At 36.7% G+C, this 20,882-nt stretch overlaps 2 protein-coding genes across 6 annotated transcripts; both read left to right on the forward strand.

Moving 5' to 3' along the window:
- Positions 1-7,054: 7,054 nt before the first annotated feature.
- LOC119979989 lies at positions 7,055-11,969 on the forward strand. Of its 5 annotated transcripts, none has more exons than XM_038822622.1 (8): positions 7,067-7,410; positions 7,514-7,570; positions 9,366-9,418; positions 10,713-10,872; positions 10,976-11,011; positions 11,129-11,202; positions 11,439-11,524; positions 11,604-11,969. In XM_038822622.1, exons 4-8 carry the CDS (start codon positions 10,857-10,859, stop codon positions 11,698-11,700), a joined length of 309 nt encoding a protein of 102 aa, XP_038678550.1. In that variant the 5' UTR covers positions 7,067-7,410; positions 7,514-7,570; positions 9,366-9,418; positions 10,713-10,856; the 3' UTR covers positions 11,701-11,969. The 5 variants fall into 5 exon arrangements, 4 of the variants coding, with proteins under 4 accessions (XP_038678550.1, XP_038678551.1, XP_038678549.1 ...); XM_038822623.1 differs by having other exon boundaries at positions 7,071-7,410; positions 11,147-11,202; XR_005463782.1 differs by adding an exon at positions 7,863-7,930 and having other exon boundaries at positions 7,055-7,410; positions 10,713-11,202.
- Positions 11,970-14,552: 2,583 nt separating this feature from the next.
- LOC119979988 (transcription factor GTE6-like) lies at positions 14,553-20,591 on the forward strand. The gene is made up of 9 exons (XM_038822620.1): positions 14,553-14,808; positions 15,267-15,402; positions 15,564-15,779; positions 16,765-16,842; positions 18,350-18,574; positions 18,695-18,793; positions 19,056-19,114; positions 19,874-20,024; positions 20,121-20,591. Exons 2-9 carry the CDS (start codon positions 15,280-15,282, stop codon positions 20,331-20,333), a joined length of 1,164 nt encoding a protein of 387 aa, XP_038678548.1. The 5' UTR covers positions 14,553-14,808; positions 15,267-15,279; the 3' UTR covers positions 20,334-20,591.
- Positions 20,592-20,882: the final 291 nt, after the last annotated feature.

Here is a 20,882-nt window from a genome sequence, read left to right on the forward strand (position 1 = left end):
TATGTAAAAAAAAAAAAAAAAACGTATATCCCATGAATTTACTTTGACATACGCCTAAAATACTTTGAACTCAATCAATTTCCAAGATCTCTATCTTAAGCATTACAAGTCATCTTTCACTATAAAAAGAGGCGTTCGGCATCAGGTAAAAAAGAAGCTTACTCATATATTAGATAATATACTTTCACTCAATCATTGGGGTTTCCTTAACCGGAACCTCTTCGATTAGGAAACATCTAACATCTCTTGTGGATTTTGTGGTAGAATTATGGATGATCTTCTATTCTAAATTTATGATTGTGGAAAATTTCCCCCAAAATCCTAGGCTATATATACACTGATGTATGTTAGTGAGAAATTGAACAATTTTCCATTCTCTGCATCTCTATTTTACGTGGTATCAGAGCAAGGTCAAAAATCCGACCTTCTCCAATCCGTTGTTCCTCTTCTTTTTTTAGCATCTTGCCTTTCTTCTTGGTTGATCAACCATCATGACTACCAACGTTCCTAAAGCCAACACGGGCGGCTCGACCTCCATTGATGCCTCCGACCCTTTCTTCATCCATCACTTTGATCACCCAGGACTCATCCTTGTCTCCAAGCCCTTGACTAGGGATAATTATGCGACTTGGTCGCGTTCGATGCAGATTTCTCTTAATGGCAAAAATAAATTTGGATTTGTTGATGCAACAGTTGCAGCTCCTAAGGATTCGACTGATTCCAGCCTTTGACAACGCTGCAATGACATGATTATTTCATGTATCCTTAATTGTCTCATTCCTGAAATTACTGACAGTGTGCTCTATTGCACCACCGCCCATGAAATATGGGATAATTTACGTGAACGATTTTCTCAAAGCAATGCTCCTCGTATTTTTCAATTGAAGCATGAGCTCTCTTCACTTAGTCAAGGCACACTATCTGTGTCTACATATTATACAAAAATGAAGACTCTTTGGGATAAGTTTGCCTCTTATAATAATCTTCCTCCCTGTAGCTGTGGGGCCATGAAGAAACATCAAGAGCTTGAGGAGAGGAACGGCCTGATGCAATTTCTAATGGGCCTCAATGAATCTTACAGTGCTATTTGTGGCCAAATATTGTTGATGAAACCTTTGCCTAGCCTTCGACAGGCATATTCACTTCTTTCGTAGGAGGAAAAGCAACGGGAATTAGGTGCGGGTCAAGCACCAATTGAAGTAGTAGCCATGGCTGTCCAACGACTCAAGACGGGTTGCAAGCCTCTGCATTGCAGTCATTGCAACCGTGACCATCACACCAAGGAGACCTGTTACAAGCTTCATGGTTTTCCTGAAGGTCATCAGCTTTACAAGCCTCCGGCAATTCCGCTAGCAATAATCGCACCAAGAATCCACCATCTAAGCAAGCGGTGCCTTGGAATTTTCCTTCAGCCAACAATGTGTGTGCTACCACCTTTATGGAAGGTTTGCAAGCAGCTTTTCCCAATTTATCTCCAGATCAATATGATCAGATTCTTGCACTTGTGCAAAATGATGTTCCACCATCTAATTCTTGGCAGAATCAAGCCCAAGTTAATTATGCTTATGCCGCACCAGGTTTGAATCATTCTTCTTTATCACCTAGTACATGGATCATTGACAGTGAAGCCACAGACCACATCACAGCTTCATCCAATTCTTTAACATGTCGTGATTCTCCATCTATCCCTGACGTTGTTTTACCAAGTGGTGAAAAGGCATCCATTACTTGCATTGGCAGTCTTTCATTAAATTCTAGAATTTCTTTACAAAATGTACTTTGTGTACCCACTTTCAAAGTTGATCTTCTGTCTGTTAGCAAAATTACCAAAAATTTGAATTGTTCCGTAACCTTCTTTCCATCTTGGTGTATCTTGTAGGATCTGGCTACGAAGACGCCGATTGGCATGGGTAGAGAGCGAGAACGGTTGTACCGCTTTTATCTTTCAACACCACAACTATCACCTCCACTGTTTCTCCACTCACTTGTTATGCCGTCTTGGCCAAAGTTTGGCATCAACGCCTAGGACTTTTATCATCTGCTCATTTGAATTTATTGTCCAAAAATCTTTCTCTTCCTAATTATCATTTGAATAAAGTATGTGACATTTGTCATTTAGCCAAACAAACACGTTTTTCATTTGTAACTAGTTCCATTTCCACAACTCAACCATTTGATTTAATCCATCTTGATTTTTGGGGACCCTATAAGACCCCTTCTCTTACAGGTGCACACTATTTTTGACTATCGTCGATGATTTTACCCGGTTTACTTGGGTAATTCTTATGCGCCATAAGTCTGAAACACAAGCCCATATTAAATCTTTCATCTCATATGCCCAAACACAATTCAATCTTCCAGTAAAACAAGTCCGAATCGATAATGGAACGGAATTCCTTTCACTACAATCTTTCTTTTCTAATCATGGTATTCTCTTCCAACACACTTGCGTCTACACACCACAACAAAATGGTGTTGTAGAACGCAAGCATCGACATATTCTAGACACAGCCCGTGCTCTACGCTTCCACGCTCATCTTCCACTAAAATTCTGGGGTGAATGTGTGCTCACTACTGTCTATTTAATCAATCGTTCTCCAACAAAAATCCTCTCCAACAAAACACCTTTTTAGTGGCTTTATTCCCGTCATCCAACATACTTCCATTTATGGATATTCGACTGTCTCGCTTTCGCCACTAATGTTCATCCAAACACAAAGTTTGACCCACGTGCTCATCGTTGCCTTTTCCTTGGATATCCCCTAGTCAAAAGGCATACAGATTATATGACCTTAACACACACCAATCAACTCTCCATAAAATCCCCTCTGTACGTCTTCGTGACTATATTTGCTCCCAGGTCTCTTTGCCCACTCTCAGCCAGCCGGTAGCTTTGCATCCAGATTCCAATCAAGGTACGAAATACCCTATGAGTAATTTTGTTTCTTATAATCATTGCTCACTATCACACTTTGCTTTCTTGTCTTCCCTTCATCAAAATGTTGAGCCCTCCGATTTTGTCACTACCGCGAAAGATCCCAATTGGCAAACGACTATGTTAACAGAGCTTGGCGCATTAGCTGCTAATAAAACCTGGACCATCACCCCACTACCAGCCGGACACCGACCCATTGAGTGTAAATGGGTGTATAAAATAAAGAGACGATCTGATGGTTCAATAGAGCAGTACAATGCACGTCTTGTCGCCAAAGGCTACACCCAAACTGCTGGTGTAGACTACCATGACACCTTCTCTCCTACAGCCAAAATAATCACTGTCCGGTGCCTCCTCGCTATTGCAGCAGCTCGCCAATGGCCCCTACATCAACTTGATGTCAATAATGCTTTCCTCCATGGCGATTTAAATGAAGAAATTTATGTGTCCCTTCCACCTGGTATTCCGCGATAGGGGGAATATGGTATGTCGCCTTCATAAATCTCTCTGTGGTTTTAAACAGGCATCTCGACAGTGGTTTGCAAAATTCACTAGTGTTGTTCAAGCTACAGGATTTGTTCAGTCGAAAGCTGACTATTCTTTGTTCACTCGAATACATAACAAATCTTTTACAGCTCCTTTGATATATGTGGATGATATTGTCATCACTAGGAATGATGCTCAGGCCATCCAAAAACTCAAAGCCTCTTTGCACAAAAATTTTCGGATTAAAGATCTTGGACCATTAAAATATTTTTTGGGAATTGAAGTGGTTCGAACCAAAAAAGGTATATGTATTTCACAACGCAAATATTGTCTGAATGTTATTAAGGATAGTGGCATGTTGGGTGCAAAACCGATGCTATTTCCTATGGAGCAAAATCTCAATCTTGATGATTAAGGTGATGTTCTTAAAGATCCTTCTCAATATCAAAGGTTAGTTGGCCGGTTGATATATCTTACTATTACAGGACCTGAAATTACATATGCAGTGCATGCTTTGAGCCGTTTCATGCATAAGCCATGTCAACCTCATTTGGATTATGCGTTTAGAGTGATGTGTTATCTCAAACATGCCCCGAGCCAGGGCTTATTCTTTCCAACAGAAAATAGTTTGAGCTTACGACATACTGTGATTCTGATTGGGGAAGGTGTCCAATGACTCGACGTTCCACAACTGGTTATTGTGTTTTTTCGGGACATTCATTGATTTCTTGGCGAACTAAGCGACAACACAGTGTTTCATTATCTTTGGCTGAAGCCGAATACCGTTCGATGGCGCAGACTTGTTGTGAACTCACATGGTTGACAAACTTACTTCGTGATTTGCAAGTGTTTTCTCCAACTGCTATACCGTTCCATTGTGATAGCCAAGCAGCCTTACATATTGCCTCTAACCCAGTTTTTCACGAGCGTACACGCCATACTGAAATGGACTATCACTTTGTACGGGAGAAGCTATTAGCTGGTCTCATTGCACCACAGTACATTCCTACAGCCCGATGGCTTGCAGACATTTTTACAAAGCCTTTGGGCAAAGAAGAGTTCATTACCATTGTTGTCAAGTTGGGAGTTCTTGACATTCACTCTCCAACTTGAGGGGGGGTGTTGAGATATCTTAGATATCTCTACAATTAAGGATACAGTTATGGGCTGAATATCTCATCATAAATTAGTTGATTATAATTAGCTTATTGATTACAATCAATCTGTAAATTGTAACAATAGCTAGAAGGTAGGAGATATTATAGATAACCTTGTTTTATATATACATTGATGTACGTTAGTGAGAAATTGAACAATTTTCCATTCTCTGCGTCTCTATTTTACAAATACAAAACCCAAACTAATAGCATATTGAACCGAAATCACTTGCTTCGTGATCAAACTCAACCTCTTGATAACTTGTCTCCCTCTCCTAGAAAAACTCCTTCCATTACCCTCTCTAACCCTATCCAACAAGTTCTCCTTTGTGTCATCACCCTCGCCATTAGCGTTCTTCGAATCTCTCTCGATTCTGCTTAGATTGGCATCTCTCGCTGTTTAGGTTTGAAGTCGAGATGCTCCTTTGTTTCGTCCTTGAACCCTAAATCGTCTCCATTGCTACTAGCTCTCGTGGTAACTACTCTAGAAGAGCGACGAACAAGCTACCGGTGAAACTAAGACTTAGAATTTGAAAATCTTTGTAGGCAGTAAGATCTGACGAAGACTGGTTTGTGAATTCTTGTGAAAGAGACGGCCAGAGGATCCGAGTGCAAGCAGTCGCACATCCTCGAAGAATACACACGAACAAATTCAAATGAACGGAAGGGGGAGTGTGGATAAACGAAGCTTTGCTGGTTATGGGGGGAGTGAAATCAGGTATGACGTGGCAGCTTCCCATTAATTTTCTCGAAATAAACAGAAACTAGAGAATAGCCCATGTTTGGCCCGTCGAATGAAGAAAGAAAGCCCATTGATATTACCAACAAAATGAAAAGGCCCATTGGTCTTCTCTAACCCTTTTCAGTTTATAGCCGAATGCGTTTGAATTTTGTAACCAATAATTGATGGACTATTGCGTGAAGGGGAGTGTTGGAGCTCACACAAGATCCCACATGGAAAATAAATGTGGAGATTGAGTGGTTTATAAGTATTTGGGTATAATCCAACCCATGAGCTATGGTTTTGGGGTCAATACCCACCTATAAAGCCACGTTTGAAGGCCCAATAGCTTGGGCTTAGCCGAGGTCTAATTTTACAAAATATGGTATTGTGGAGTGGAGTGTTTGGGGTCCCTATGTTTAGGCCCAAAAAGAATATGGTTGGTGTAATCCCCAAAGAAGCCACATAAGAGGCAGAAGATCGAGACATACAAAAATGGACAATTATTGGGGATAGGCTATAATTTTGTTTGTCATCTTCCATTGAGCTTCCCCATATTAGCTGTAAAAAAAACATGAATGACGATTCTCCCAACTCTATCCATATAAGTTGTCCTATTGGTCAACTATAGATAGGGCTGCTGAATTACGAGGAGTTTTATATTTTATGGGCAGAGGAAACGTGAAACAACTTTCCTTGTTAGGGTTGGTTGACGTATCAAGTTGCATAATCATTAATCAATATTAATTTCTCAATTTTTTGAAAATGATCTCATAATGATAAACATTACACCATATTAACATGAGTGGCGATATTTTGACCCCACAGATTGATAATCTTACCTTATTTGAATTGTTTAATAGTTATTTTGCATAAAAATAAGTGTTTTAATATATTCTTTTACAAAATTATACCTTTTACATTAAATATCATGCTCAGTATTCTCATTAATTGATTTGACATGAACTTACTTTTATGCATCAGATTTTGTCTTTTCCAATAATGTTTGCAAACTTTTCTTAGTTGAGATGATTTTTATTCTTGACTTTTTGGTATGTATAATGTCATCTTACACGTTCTTAGCCCAAAATAGTGTCACGCATATTTGTCTCTGCGTTCCATACCTCCACTGACATATGAATGTGTATCTATGACCATTGGATTTTTCAATAACAATCACTATGTACAACTGTCATTGACAGATAGCTACTCAATGCCTCCTATCATGATCTAATGGTTTAGATATATGTATGAATACGCAGCTGATTGGGTCACTTCTTACAATGAACAGCTAGCCTTATTCGTTCAATCTACTCGTAATACGAATCAACCACAATTCGTTGTACTATAAAGTAACATTTATACTTATTAAATTATTGCATCTCGTCATTCGATTAATAATAGTTAAGTAAAAAATTAATTAATTCATTCATAGATACAACTACAGACGGACAGACATTTCATTGTCATCTATCAAATCACACACGTGAAATGTCAAGTTTATAAAAAAAACAAATTGGACGAAAAAAAAAAGAAATGGATATAAAAAATATTTATTTAATGTAAAAGGATAAGCATATTCCATTTTGGGTGCAAGATCTTCAAAAATGATGCATTGGTTTGTACATCGAAATTTAATCGATCAGCCACTACATTTATGCCACATGTCCGATGTCGCTCACGTAATCTATACCTATATATAAAACAGAGGTTCTAACAACCCTTACTATTATTTCGACACCTGACCAGTTAAAACTCTTTGTTTCTTCCTACGTGGACTCTCTACAATTCCTTTCTCTTTTTCTGACGCTCTCACCTCTCTCCCTATTTCTCCAATATACGTTTCTCTAATAGAACGTGTTCTGCAGAAATAAAAGAAGCCAAAAAAACAGACGATCTCAAAGTCGTTTCTGTCTATGTTTGCTGCTCCCCTTCTCTATTTCCATCTCCCAATTAACCATGCCCGGCGACAATAAAGACGATATATGTTTGCTTTGTGGTGATGGGGTTCAGGGCGACGATGGAATGTCGATTTCAGTGATGTTTCAACTGTTGCTTCCTCCCGTGACATCCCTAATCCTCCCGATTTCTCTCATGCCTCTCAAGATCAGGTTCGTCTGTCTCTCTTACAAACTTTTGCATATAATTTTAAGTTTCCTTGTAATTTCTGATTGTCAATTTTTTTTGAGTGATTCTTCCGTTGGTTTGTTTTAGGTTGATTCCACGCTAAGTCAGCAAAAGAAGGATGCCAAGGCCAATTGGAAAGCTCAGGTTCTTTTTTTTTTAAATCTCTAATTTTTTCGATCCAATCCAGATCCTATTGATTAGGCTGAATTACCTAAATTCTTATCAGTCGATAGAGGATCTGAGTTGATCCCTGTTAATTGAATTTTTTGGGGCTTCCGGTAGCCTGGTTTTGAATGAGCTCAAAAGAGGAACTCTATAATTTCGTTTACTTCTGAAACTTTCGACAATTTGTGACATGTCGTAACAAGGTAAGGTTTTATGGATTTTAGCGGTTACTGATGAGCATCTCTTTGTTATATTTTCTTCCGTGTTTTAGATCGTACGGGGAAATGAAGTCATGTCGATGATTGAATTCATGAATCTTATTTCAATTTCCTGATTTAGGTGAGATTGAATTTACGTATTTGTGCCTTCTCTTTTATAACTATTATCAGGCTGATTGTCACAAGTGTGTTGGAATCTCACGTGGAATTATCCTAGAAAAAAGTAGTAGTCATAAAGGCATGGTTATATGATTATATGGGTGTAAGAGTTGATTGCGAAGCTCCAGGTGTTGGATTTTCCTATATGTTATGATTTCTGAGTCATTGATGTGTTCATTTCATTGTCATTACGCTTATTGTTGCCTTCCTTACATTAATTGCTAATACTGCAGCACACTAATATAATCTTTATGTTTATTTATAGAGCCATTGCAGTGAAAGAGAGGCAAAAAGGATATTGGGTTGATTTTCATCGGAACTTTAAAGCCTAACTGAAAGAGGCTTACTAACTATGTTTCTCTAGGTTTGAAACAATTTTGCTAGGTCCATTCACGACCCATGAAGTACTCTTGATTAACTCTAATGTGCCTTCTTTCTTTTTTTCCCCTTCTCTTTTTTGATCTTCTTGACTAATGGGCACATCTGGTTTTGCAAATTAGAGCTTGAGTATTTTTTGGGTCGCATTATATTTAATTTTTGACATGGATTTGATAGTTTAGTCCACCTATAGCTCAAGGGCTAGCTATTAAGCTAATGACTCTGTAAGCTATGATGTCCTTATAAGTTTGGATATCACCTGTTATGACTAATGACCTTATTGTGGTGTTTTATATGTTCCCATTGAACATTGAGCACACACCTATGAATATTGTGGTTTTATCTATATTTTTCAAATAAGTATTATACGTTTTAATGCAAGGGATGTAAAAAATCCATGATTTATTTTTTTTGCGAGTATATATTCATTTGCACTGATTGTTTATGTCATATTCTAAGGAATTGATACGTTCAATTTGTATATGCAAATCCTTGATATTGATAATGCAATTGAATGTAAAAGATTAATGTTTGTTGCATATTTGTATTAATTTACAATTGTTTCTCAAAATCTCTGTGCCGTGTATGTTTGTTGTGGTCCAATATATGAATGTTGTGTAAGTGATAAGTACTAAACTAACTAAAAAAAGTAGTAGTTTAAAGTCTTTAGAGTTCCACCATTATCCCCCAGATTTCTACGAGGTTACCTTTCTTTATCATGCCAAAGCTTCTATTTGGATATGTGATTTTGTTAATTATTGCATCCTCATGGCTGCGCTCTAATTATGTCACAATAACAAAGTTGTTGTTTTTTACCTATTAATTGAATGGTTCATCAGCTAAACATGTTAAAAATGTATTTTAGGACAGAGTACATTGAATTACTCATTAAAACTGTATGAATTGGTCGTTATTAATGTAAATCTATCTAGAAAACCATGTCGGCTATGCATTTATATTTGCTCCTTTGGTTGCTGAACAAATACAATCTGATGCTCCTCTACTTTCCTTTTGTCAAGGTGACTTTGAAATGATTTGCAATGGAGGAGACAAGATTGAAACTATTGGATAGGTGAGTCTTGGATTTAGTATATTGAGTTTTGTGTGTGGTGTTTTACATGATGTATCTTACAAAAAAAATTAAAAGCACAAGGTGGCTTCACTTGAATATCACTGAATCCCACAATTGTTTGCTCTCATATCGTAGCTTTCAGTGTGTTAACGCAAAAAAAATTAGAGGCTGAAATACTAGGTACTTCATCAATTTTGGGTTTTATTATACTGAATTACCTGACTTCTTATCAAATTTGGTTTGATTTTCTCCTAAATTCTCTTTCATTTTTAATTTAGGATTGCTCAAGGTACGTATCTCTGCATTTCTTAGTTTTTTCCATTTGTGTATTTGCTTGTATTAACTAGTGTGTTTGTCAAAAGTGCACATTGAAAGATGTTGAATTTTTTTCAAATGGGTTTGTGTAATATCAATAAAAAAAATGATTCTTCAAGAAACCATGTTGTTTCTTTGTTGTCACTCTCTCTTCTCTACCACTTCTATTCTCTCATAGAATAAAAATATTTGCTTCTATTTTATTTTTAACAGTTGATTTTTTAAAATGTGTTGACTTTTGAGGATGAATTTTTTTTTTTAAAAAAAAGGTAAGCGAGTCAGTGGATTCAAAGTTTGTACCACGACACACTCTTTTGAATTGTTTGCACACCACCACAACCCTTGGAGGTCATCTTTTTAATATACATGTGTCTTTCATTTGCTCTCAACTATGTCTGAGTCTCATAATTTAGCTACATGTCATTGTTGTTTCATTTTCCTCACTGCTCAAGTAGGGGAAAGCTTTATATTAGCCTCCTCTTTGAACCAAAGGAGATTGAAGGCTTGCATGTTGCTATAGCTACTGTCATGACAATTTATATCTCATGTAGTTTTCAAAGATATGTTTTGGAGACTAATGTTTACATTTCTAATGCTTGCTATTGTTTATGAACTTTTTTGGTATAATTGCTTCTTTTTTCTATTTTTGGCATGTATAGTGTATATATGCATATGCATTGTTGGTTATCCTTCCCTTTCTAACTACAAAGTTTTGTGCCATTCATTGTGGTAGTTATCTTTTGTGATAAAAAGTGACTCGGGATTATTAAATTTAGTATCGCGTTGTTCAATTTCTAGCGTATGGCATCCAACCTTCAGTCATTTATTTGTCTGTCTTTTCATTAACTTTTCCTCCTATAATGTCTATTTTTTTTGCTTAGTTTGATTCCTGAGAAAACCTTTTGTGGAAACTCTTTTGTTGGGGGAGAAATTAGTGTAAATTTTAAGCCGAAATTGATTATTTGAAGCATATTTACAGACCACCAATGTTTTACCCTTTTTACCCGGGGCTTTGCTGTGGGTTAAAGCTTGCTGGATTTGGTGCACTGATTGAGGAGAAGCGAAATCAAATATAGGAAGCACAGGCAGCGTACACATGAATTACTTCTGAAATCTGAACTGCATGGTTGTTTACAAAGGTCATGCTCCCTACCTCTATTCTAACACTTCTCCTCTATGTTTCAAAGGTCTCTTCTCTTTGTTTTGATTTCTCCATACATCATATATTTGGCACTATCACAGTGAAGGATTCCCACACTTATCATCTATGTTTCAAAGGTATCTCTTCTCTATATTTTGATTTCTGCATTCCTCATCTTTAGAACTATTAATTAAAGTGAAGGAAATCCAAATGGGGGTTCCTTTTCTAAAATCGATGGCTCTATGATTTCTCGGATTCACTGATGTCAACAGGTCAATGCTTCTCCAAGAAACGTCCTATGATCTCTCCGTTCACTCTTCCCTTCGAGGTAATTCTATATTTAATTTTTGTTTTTCTTGGATTCATTGATTTTTGTTTTCAACAAATTAAGTCAAATTTCAATTTTAAATTTTAAATTTATAAGAAGCTCATAACAGAAACGAGTTGGTGTTTCAATTTCTTTTCAAGCTGAATATTTGAGCTTATAAAGTGTACTTTGAAAATATTATGTTTATTCTTGAAATTCATTCTACTTTTGTGATGTATTTGCTGTTCTTTGAGTAGATATTGAACAAAAGAGCAGTTAGGCTATGGAAAATGAATGGCATGTTTCTGATGTCAGGACTGGGGATATTGTGGAGATTAAAGTGGTAATTATTTTACTCTCTTTATTAAATATACCTATTAAAGGAAATCCTCTTGAGATTGGTTTGTTTGGTTGACTCACAGGAAGTTCCTGAAAATAGGCGTAGATTGTCTGTCTGTCTACAAAGGTATTGTTATGTCTAGACAAAATGCCGGCGTCCGCACCACCATTTGGATCTGAAGAATTGTTGTTGGCGTAGCGGTTCAAATTGTCTTCCCTCTGCAAGTATTACCCTGCCATCATTTCTAAGGCTTAGGTCATGACTATTTGTTTTAGCTAGCTAGAAAAAATAATAGCAAAGTTATCTTTGGCCAAATAATGTTGTATGATGAATTATGTGATAATGTAAATTTGTGCCGCTGGACATGGAAAAGGCCAGTCTGGTGTTGCCATGGCAATGAATGCTTATATATTTGAAAAGAAAATTTAGTGATAGTTGCTTACGAATATGTATAATCGTGCAGGAATGTGAAATATGTCTGTTGCTCTAGAATAGAGTGCAGTTGTTGACTTGCGCTAACTCTCGACTCTTTTATTTGTACTTAACCGTGTCTAAATTAACCTCATTCTTTGAAAAATTGGGAAGGAGATGGTGGGTCTTATGCATATAAAAAAACATATTTTCTCCATGAATTATTTGAATTAGTATGATATCATTTTTCATAAATAATTATTAAAAATCAAATCGATAATCACAATAATTACTTTTTTTCATATTATAACGTGTAAAACTTAAGAAAAAATTTTAAAAAGTTAAATATAAAATATAATATCTAAAAAACTAACAAATAAAATTAGGGGAAAAATAAAGGATCATACCCGCGCGATGCGCGGGATCCCGACTAGTTGATGATAAACTTACACGCCGCCGTTCGGATTTGGGGATTTCTTCATATATATAAACACACGTTTCTCAAACCAAAGCGATCGATCCTCCACGTTTCTTCCTGCCTCTGCAATCTTTTCGGGCATGCTCGCAATTCTCTCCTCTCTCTCTAATTCTGGTTTTTATTCGTTGTTGATTGACCCAGAAATTGAAAGGGTTGGTCAATCTAAGTTTCTGGTAAAACCGTATAATCTTGATTCCAGTTTCATGCTCTTTTAGTTTCCAAGAGGAATTTATGTTAAAACCGTTTAATCTTGATTCTAGTTTTATGCTCTTTTAATTTCAAAAAGGGATTTTGATTGGAATATCCCTTTATTATATGCTCAAGGCGTAGTCTTTGTAAAGTTTACCATGTTTGTGCATAGATTTGTGTGTTTCAATTTTCGAACTAAAGCTCCAAATTAATGTTTGAGATCCTTGCGGCATGAACATGTAATTTGGGTTTGACGGTAACTTTTGGAGAAATTTAAAGAGATTGCGTGGGTCAATGAAGTAGAAACTTTGATTAATTTCTTAGAACGTAAGAACCCTAATTGTTTAATTCTAAACCTGATTGAAAATTGCAGTAGTCGAGGCTACTTTTCATTATTTATGTACTATGCATTGAAGGAATTGAATTTTGGTATAATTAACTAGACTACAGATAGGTGGATGCAGATGTGGTTAGTGTTGAGCTCGATCTCACATTGCTAAGTTTGGATTTATTTCTTTTGTTTAATTGCAGAATTGAAAACTTGAACCTTATGAATTCTTTTGTGATTATGTAGATGTATGTCCCCATTTATGTTGCTCTGGAATCTTGTTCAATTATCGGGTAGTTAAAATCTTATGTGTGGCACACTCCATGTATTAGATCTCTTCCTACTTCAACCGAAATTTGGTTTTATCAAGTGATCTTTGTGAAAGAGAGAGATGTTCAGACAATAGACCAAATCTCTGCCCAGTATTTTCTCTTCAACAAACTTTGGAATTTAATTATTGAAACTCAATTCTGGTGCACATAATCCATGTAGATAAAATCATATTGAAGATAAGATCATGTTGTTAGTCATAAGATCATCAAATATATGATTTGATATACAACCTTATTCAGTTGTACAGTTTTTTTTTTTTTTTTTCACAATTGAGGAAATAAGGGTAATAGCATTTTTGAGTATTGAATAATTTGGCACAGTTCAACTTAGGAAATCATTTTTCAAACGTTTCAAGTTGGATATTCAAATTTCAAATTTATACTATTTTACTCATTCGGGCAGTTAACTTGCTGAGATGACATGAAAAATTAAATAATTAATTTTTTTTATATTATCTGAGACTAATGTGGAATTTTGAAAAAAAAAATTAAAAATACTACAAATCATCATCTTCTTCAAAAACTAAACCTTAAATTCTCAATCCCCTGATTCCCCTCCAACCTCTCCTCCACCTCTCCAGCTTCACTCTCTTCACCGGACCTTGATAAGCTTTTGAACACGCTTTTCCCCCATTGCTGCTTCTCTGCTCCTCAACGACTTCCCCACAAATGCCCAAATCCAGAATAATTGCAAAGGGCAATTACTCTGCAGATCTAGAATTGCTGTCTCTACTGCCATCGGAGTCCTTCTCGGTTTTATATTTGCTACTTTCTATCCTCATAGATTCTTCAGTACCGATCCAGTCACCCAGACTCGTCGAATTTCCAAATCCAATTTTCAAGTTCATTTTGTTATGCAACTATTTCGAATAGACATGTGAGATGATTATGACTTTAATAATCTTATGCAAGTGCTAAGTGGCTACTATTTAATAATCGTATGCGAGTGCTAAGTGGTTACTGTGGGATTAGACTTCTTATTATGGTATCTCAGCTCTGTTATAGTGTTATCCAGTGTTTTGAAAGGCGATTGGGGCGTATGCCCTGAGGCGCGCCTCGAGGCGAGGCGCAATAGAGCTGCCTCCGGGCGTACGTCCCTGATGGAGGTCGGAGAGGCTTGCGCCTCAGTCGCATGAGGCGGACGCCTCGAGGAGCTAAGCCTCAAGGCGTAAGAGGCGTGAGTTATTTCGGCCCACTTTATTTTTTGGCACAAATTCTTTATTTTGGGCCCAATTTCTTTATTTTGTCCTGGTTTCTTCTTTTGGCCCAATTGTCTTCTTTTGGCCCAATCACAACAGCCCAGTAACTCCCTCTTCTAGTCCTCTGCTGCGCGACTTCACCTTGCAATTGCAGATGCTTGAACCCTAAAATTCACATACGAATGTTCTTCGCTTGTTGCGCTGGGATTTGACTCGGTTCTGTGCTATTTATTTGTTCTATTCTTTGCCGTCGCTTGTTCTACTCTCTGCTGGAGCTATTCTGTGTTCTCTTTCATCGGTTCTAGAGGTGTTCCTGTTAGTCGGTTGTTCTAGTCTGCTGGTCGACTCAGGTTCTTTATTCTATCTAATATTCTTGTACCATTGTGTTCTGTAATCTGTCTGCTTCTGCTGTTGTGTTCTTCGATTCAATCCTTTGAAGAGTCTGCAGAGTTGTGCTCTCTGTGTTGTGTTCTGTACTTCTGTTTTCTGTACTTGGCTACTTGCATAGTTGCATTATCTAATTAGTTCAATCAAATATTCAAATACACTCATATGTGTAGTGTATATACATATTATATACATTTTAGATTAATTCTTACCGAGGCTTACGCCTCGCCTCAAATAAGTCGAGCGCCTCGGTTTCCGAACCCGCCTTTTAAAACATTGGTGTTATCTGATCTTTTTGTGCGGTTCAATTCAATTATGTATTTCATTCTACTAGTTCAAAGACTGAGCATGTATTTATTTCATCAATTACTCTGATCATTTGTGATTCCATGTTTTTACATCCTACAATAATATGTTGCAGTAACATTTGTGTGATGCAACCACCTACTGAGTCACTTGTGGTCATGGAGACTGTTGGAATCACAAATATGGAAGGTAATGGCCTGGATGACAGCTTCAAGTATCGTGTGGACGGGATTTTCCAAACGGTTGATGAGGTAAGATTTATGATTTATTAGTAAACTGAAGCTGCTGCTTCTTGTTATTTGATTCTCTTGTGTTGTATACAAGTTTGGAGCATTAAAGAATTTTTTAAATTTCAATATTTTAGATGTTATATCACTTGACTATTGGTGATTTTAATTGCCTCCACTCATAGCTTGAGCAAAGAGTGGTTGAGGTGGAACAATTCTATTCCAATATGAATAAGAAGCAACCAACGGCTTCAAAAGGTAGTTCAACTTTGAAGGATAAAGATAAGGATAGACATGTCCCAAGTATAAAGAAGCAGCAGCAAGATGCATCAAAGAGGGAAGCGGCAGCTGCAAAGAGAATGCAAGAGCTTATACGACAGTTCGGCATAATCTTGCGCCAGGTAGTATCTAATACCTCGTAACCATTTGTTTGATTAATTGATTTATCTTTTTCTTTGGTAACTTGGACAATAAAGTTCAGTGATGTTCAGTGATATCTTGACATGTGTGATATTTGTTTATGTTTCTTGAAAATCTTATACGCGTAATACTTTCTTTTTACAAAAAGAAAGCTCCTATACCTTCTTCTTTTTTTTTCATTTGAAATCTGGATATGCCTTATTACTTTTGTTGTACAATGCATAAGTTGTTGTGTATGTCTTTCTTGGTTTCTGTTATTAAATTCGTTCTATTTTAATTAAACTATCTACTGTAAAATTTGTCCATCCAACTTCAGATGATTAATTTACTAGCATACTGTCCTCTTTAGTAAATCGTGATATCATACTTTATAACTCTAGCATTTGCCAAATTTTGCATTAAATTATGCTGGTGAATGGTATGTCTGTTCAACAATGGAAGTTCTATGAGAATTATTAAAAAATATCCATTTTTCTTCATACCTTTTATGTAAAAGTATTCAAATATCTTTCTAACAAGTACATCAGTAAGGTTTTTGTGCTAAGTTGTGATAAACTTTAATACATCCGCATGATTTTTACGAGAAAAAATATGAATGAAACATTGATTGGGTGAATGATTAAAATTCTCGGTGATGTTAATTGGGTTGGAATGGATGTATTTGCTGTCTTTTTTTCTTCTTTTTTTTTTTCTGGTGATAAAGCTTTTTTAAAATTTTACTGTCAGGTGTACTCATGTAAGTTGTTATTCTTTTTACTTTGCCTTTAATTAATCTTCCAAACTGGAGGATTCCATCTGCTATGAGCATGAGTTTTATTCTTTTTTTCTCTGAAAATTATGCTTATGGTCTCCCATCATTTTAAAATCTTTATCTTGGGAGTTGGGTCCATGGATGCTGGGAGTCAGAGAGAGGAAGAGTGCCCTCATTTATGCCTAAATTCTGATGTATGTGTTTTTTTCTTTCAGCTCTTAACGCACAAGTGGGCATGGCCTTTTATGCAGCCTGTAGATGTTGAAGGTCTTGGTTTGCACGACTACTATCAGGCAAAGTTTTGCTCTTTCTTTTTTCCTGTATTTTATTTTTCAATACGCTAAATATACTGTTTGGAGTTCCCTTCAGGCATGCTATTGTTAGTCCCCATTAGTTTTAAAAAAAGGGAAAAAAAATTCATTTAAGTGGCAACAAAGGGTTGCCAACCCAGTACAGAGCACAAAGATAATTTATTAATTACTAGGGATGATACCTAGTTCATCATAGAGTTGACATTCATCTAAAGGTCACCCATTAGCCATATGGGGGCCATGCTTCTGAAGGTTATCTATGTTGAAAGCTCATCCCATTTCCATCTCCTGCTTAAAGAAAGCAATCGTCTTTCCCTTGGTGCCTTCGATTTCCAGAATTGTTTTTCTGGAAAAGAAGTTCCGCTTTCGACCTTCTCTGCCATTATAATTTGGGTGTACTCCTCTCCTCTTCGCTTTATCTTCTGAACGGCTACTAGGCTTATGTTGGTATATTCTTGAATATAATTACAGAAGTTCTCTAGTTTTGCAATGATACGTTCCAATAAACCCCATCGCCAGAAATGGGCAGGTTGTCTGCTTGTCCTTGACCTTGGCTTTTCTTTGTGTCTGGCAAGTTCAAAAGGTGTGGAATTATTCTTTAAGAGAGGCATACCAACACCATTTATCCTGCGAAAAAGAGATTTTTCCACCATTACTCCGCATTAGTTAAATTATGTGACCAACTCCGCTAAAGTCGCTGAATTTTCTCCAAACCTTTACTTTATATGCTTCATTTCCTTTCTCCATCTTACAGTCCATATATATATAGAATTTATATATAACTATAAAGATGAAGTGCACCAAGGAGGTACCAACTCATATCTTCCGGACCATATTAGCTCTAACATTATTTTCCGAAGGCTGCTCTCTTTGTTAGTGAACCTCCAAAGCCATTTATACTTTATAGACCACCCAGTGTTCTTAGTGGCTTCGCAATTTCACAACTTATTCAGTAAACTTTTTGCCATGTTACAGCCTTTCCTGTTGGAATCTCTTTTTTTTTTTTTTTTTTCCTTCCAGTTGCCAAGCCTGCAAGCCATGAAAGCGGGCACAGAGGAAAAAGAGATGTTGTACTCTGTAAGGTTGGAGAGACTCTTTTGAGTAAGAGCTAGTCTACCTCCTTTTGAAAGATGGCTTCTTTTCTGTCATGCTAGCCTCTTTTTCAAATCTAACAACCACCATGTCCTTAAATTTGGATAGTTTAAAATTAGCTCCTAGGGGAAGACCTAAATTAGGGTGTTGGCAGGTGGGAGACTTTGCAAACCAGAATACTTGCCAAAGAGGTTTCATCTACTTCCTCATTGGTAATATGTTTTGTAGCATCCATTCTGCAAATCACATCCAAATGTGCTGCATGTATGTGGAAAGTTGGAATTAGAATATGTAGGTTAGGTTCTTGCCATTTTTACTTGAGGTGGTAACTGGAAATTTTCTGATCATAGCAGGCCACCTTGTATCACCATTCATTTTTTATATTTAATTTGTACAGGTTGTTGACAAGCCCATGGACTTCAGTACGATAAAAAATCAAATGGAGGCTAGAGATGGTACTGGATATAAGAATGTCAGGGAGATGTGTGCTGATGTCAGGTTGGTTTTCAAAAATGCAATGAAATACAATGATGCAAAAAGTGATGTTCATGTAATGGCCAAAACTTTGCTTGGAAAGTTTGAGGAGAAGTGGCTGGTTCTTTTGCCAAAAGTAACAGAAGAGGTAACAAGCTATTTAGTAATTCTGGTCAATGATTATACTATGGTTCTGTGTCCTGGCTCCTCAACTAAATTGAGTTGTCAACTGATCTTACCTTGCAATCTCCAAACCAACAACTTGTAGGAGAAAAGACGGGAAGAGGAGGAAGCAGAGGCACAGCTGGATATGCAACTTGCTCAGGAGGCAGCTCATGCTAAGATGGCTAGAGATTTAAGCATTGAGGTATGTCAAACTTGATCTATATAGGGCAAAAAAATGTAATAAAGCCTTTCCTAAATTTATTTATTTATTTTTTTTTTTTTTTGCTTTTGTACACCTTGAAACTTATATGCTTACTGAGATATTTTGTTGCTGTCTGAGCATTGTTTTCTCTTATAGTTAAAGTGCAAGCCTTCTTTTTTGTTAATAAATTAGGAGTGACTTTTTATTTTCCAGGATGAGTAGAATTAGTGACCCTTGAATGTACTATGCTAATATTTTTCAGATTGACAAGCTCGATATGCATCTGGAAGAACTTAGAGAAACGATTGTTCAAAAGTGCAGGTTTGTTCAGGAACTTGCTGTAGTGTGTGGTTAAGTTTTACTGCAAATTCACTTCATTACTTTATAACCGGCTTGGTGGTGGCCTGTACATTTTTCAATGACATTGAGGATGGCACATCAATATATCTATATTTTGTTGTTCTCATTTGGTGAAGCTTTGTGTAAATTGCCCCTTTTTTCATCTTCTGGGAACTTGTGATGTTTAATTCAAACATACTGCATAGAACTCCTTGGTCCTTGTCTCGTGTGCTAGACTTCTTATGCTGATTGCTAGTGAGACTGTTGAAGATTGTTTTGGCTTCTGTTATTGTGTGGCCATCTGCTTTACTTATTTGCATTGTCTCAAACTCTTTACCTTTTGGATTAAGAATTTAACTGGTAATGCGTTGGAACCTGTGTTTTGCACTTTGAGAATGTGAATGACCATTTTTGCTTTTTAAAAAGCAAGAAAGGTTGAGAACCACGGGTAGCTCAGATGACACTCACTCATGTGTGTGGTATCTCTGAGGTCTCGAGTTTGAGCCTCCCATCCCCTTCCCCTATAATAGAAAAAAAAAAAAAAAAAAGCAAGAAAGGTTATATTGGTTGGAGCTAATGGACAAAAAAAAGGTGAAGAAAGGAACTTACTTCAGTTAATATTACCTTACCTATTTCTAGTCTTGGATATTTGTATGCATGCGCAAACTCTTGGAAGATATTTAATTGGATTTATTGGTAAGATGCTCTGAGGCAAGTAATACCTGAGAAATGCTGTTGCAGAAAAATGTCAACTGAAGATAAAAGAAAGCTGGGGGCAGCTCTAACCAGATTGCCTCCTGAAGATATCAGTAAAGCGTTGGAGATAGTTGCACAGGGCAACCCGGGCTTTCAAGCAGCAGCTGAAGAGGTGGACCTTGACATTGATGCTCAGGTTGTGGTTGATTTGTTAAAAGATTTTAATTTTTATATATACTTCTATAATCAGCTTTGTACGATAAGAGTTACTCATTGATGACTCTTCATGCAGAGTGAATCCACACTCTGGAGGTTGAAGGTCTTTGTGAAGGATGCCCTTGAAGCACAGGGCAAGAGTGATACAAGCATGGGTGGTAACAACAACAACAAAATCAACACCACCACCACAAATAATACCACCAACAATAACAATAAAAGGAAAAGAGAAATATGTGATGCCATTGCCAAAACTGCCAAGAAAAAGAGTAAAAAGCCTACTTCTTGATCGTATTGAAATCACAGTAGGAAGCTATAGGTTAATGATGTTTTATGAAAATGAGCTAGACAGGTTTCTCCGTCAGGCGAAGGAAGGCATTGCTTGCCCATGATTGTATGTGGTTGTGATGGAACTGGAGGATGGCTAATGGGTTCTTTATGTAATGTAAATTATTTGACTTGTAGTCTTGACATGGGTTCTCATAGACCTTTGATGGATCAATTATTTCAATCTGATGAATGCATTTGATTCTTCTTTTTGAGAAAATGTTTATAGGTGGATTTCCATTAGATTTGGTTGGACCCAACGGCTACTTTCGTCTAGTCAGATAACATGATCCTTCTAACACCGTAAACTACTTGTTTCTCCAAATAATTAATTGAGATATTGAGTAAACTGTTAATCTCATGTCAAAGCTGTATGCGTTAAAGGAAAATTAATCATGATATTCAGATCGAGCAAAGAATTTTACAGGCTCCTCGGCCTGAAATTCCTGAATGAATATGTTACAGGATACCAAGATTTGGGTATTGGAATTTGGGTGTTAGAGAACAAACT

This window comes from Tripterygium wilfordii, chromosome 15 (genome assembly GCF_013401445.1).
Source record: "Tripterygium wilfordii isolate XIE 37 chromosome 15, ASM1340144v1, whole genome shotgun sequence".
NCBI lineage: Eukaryota > Viridiplantae > Streptophyta > Magnoliopsida > Celastrales > Celastraceae > Tripterygium > Tripterygium wilfordii.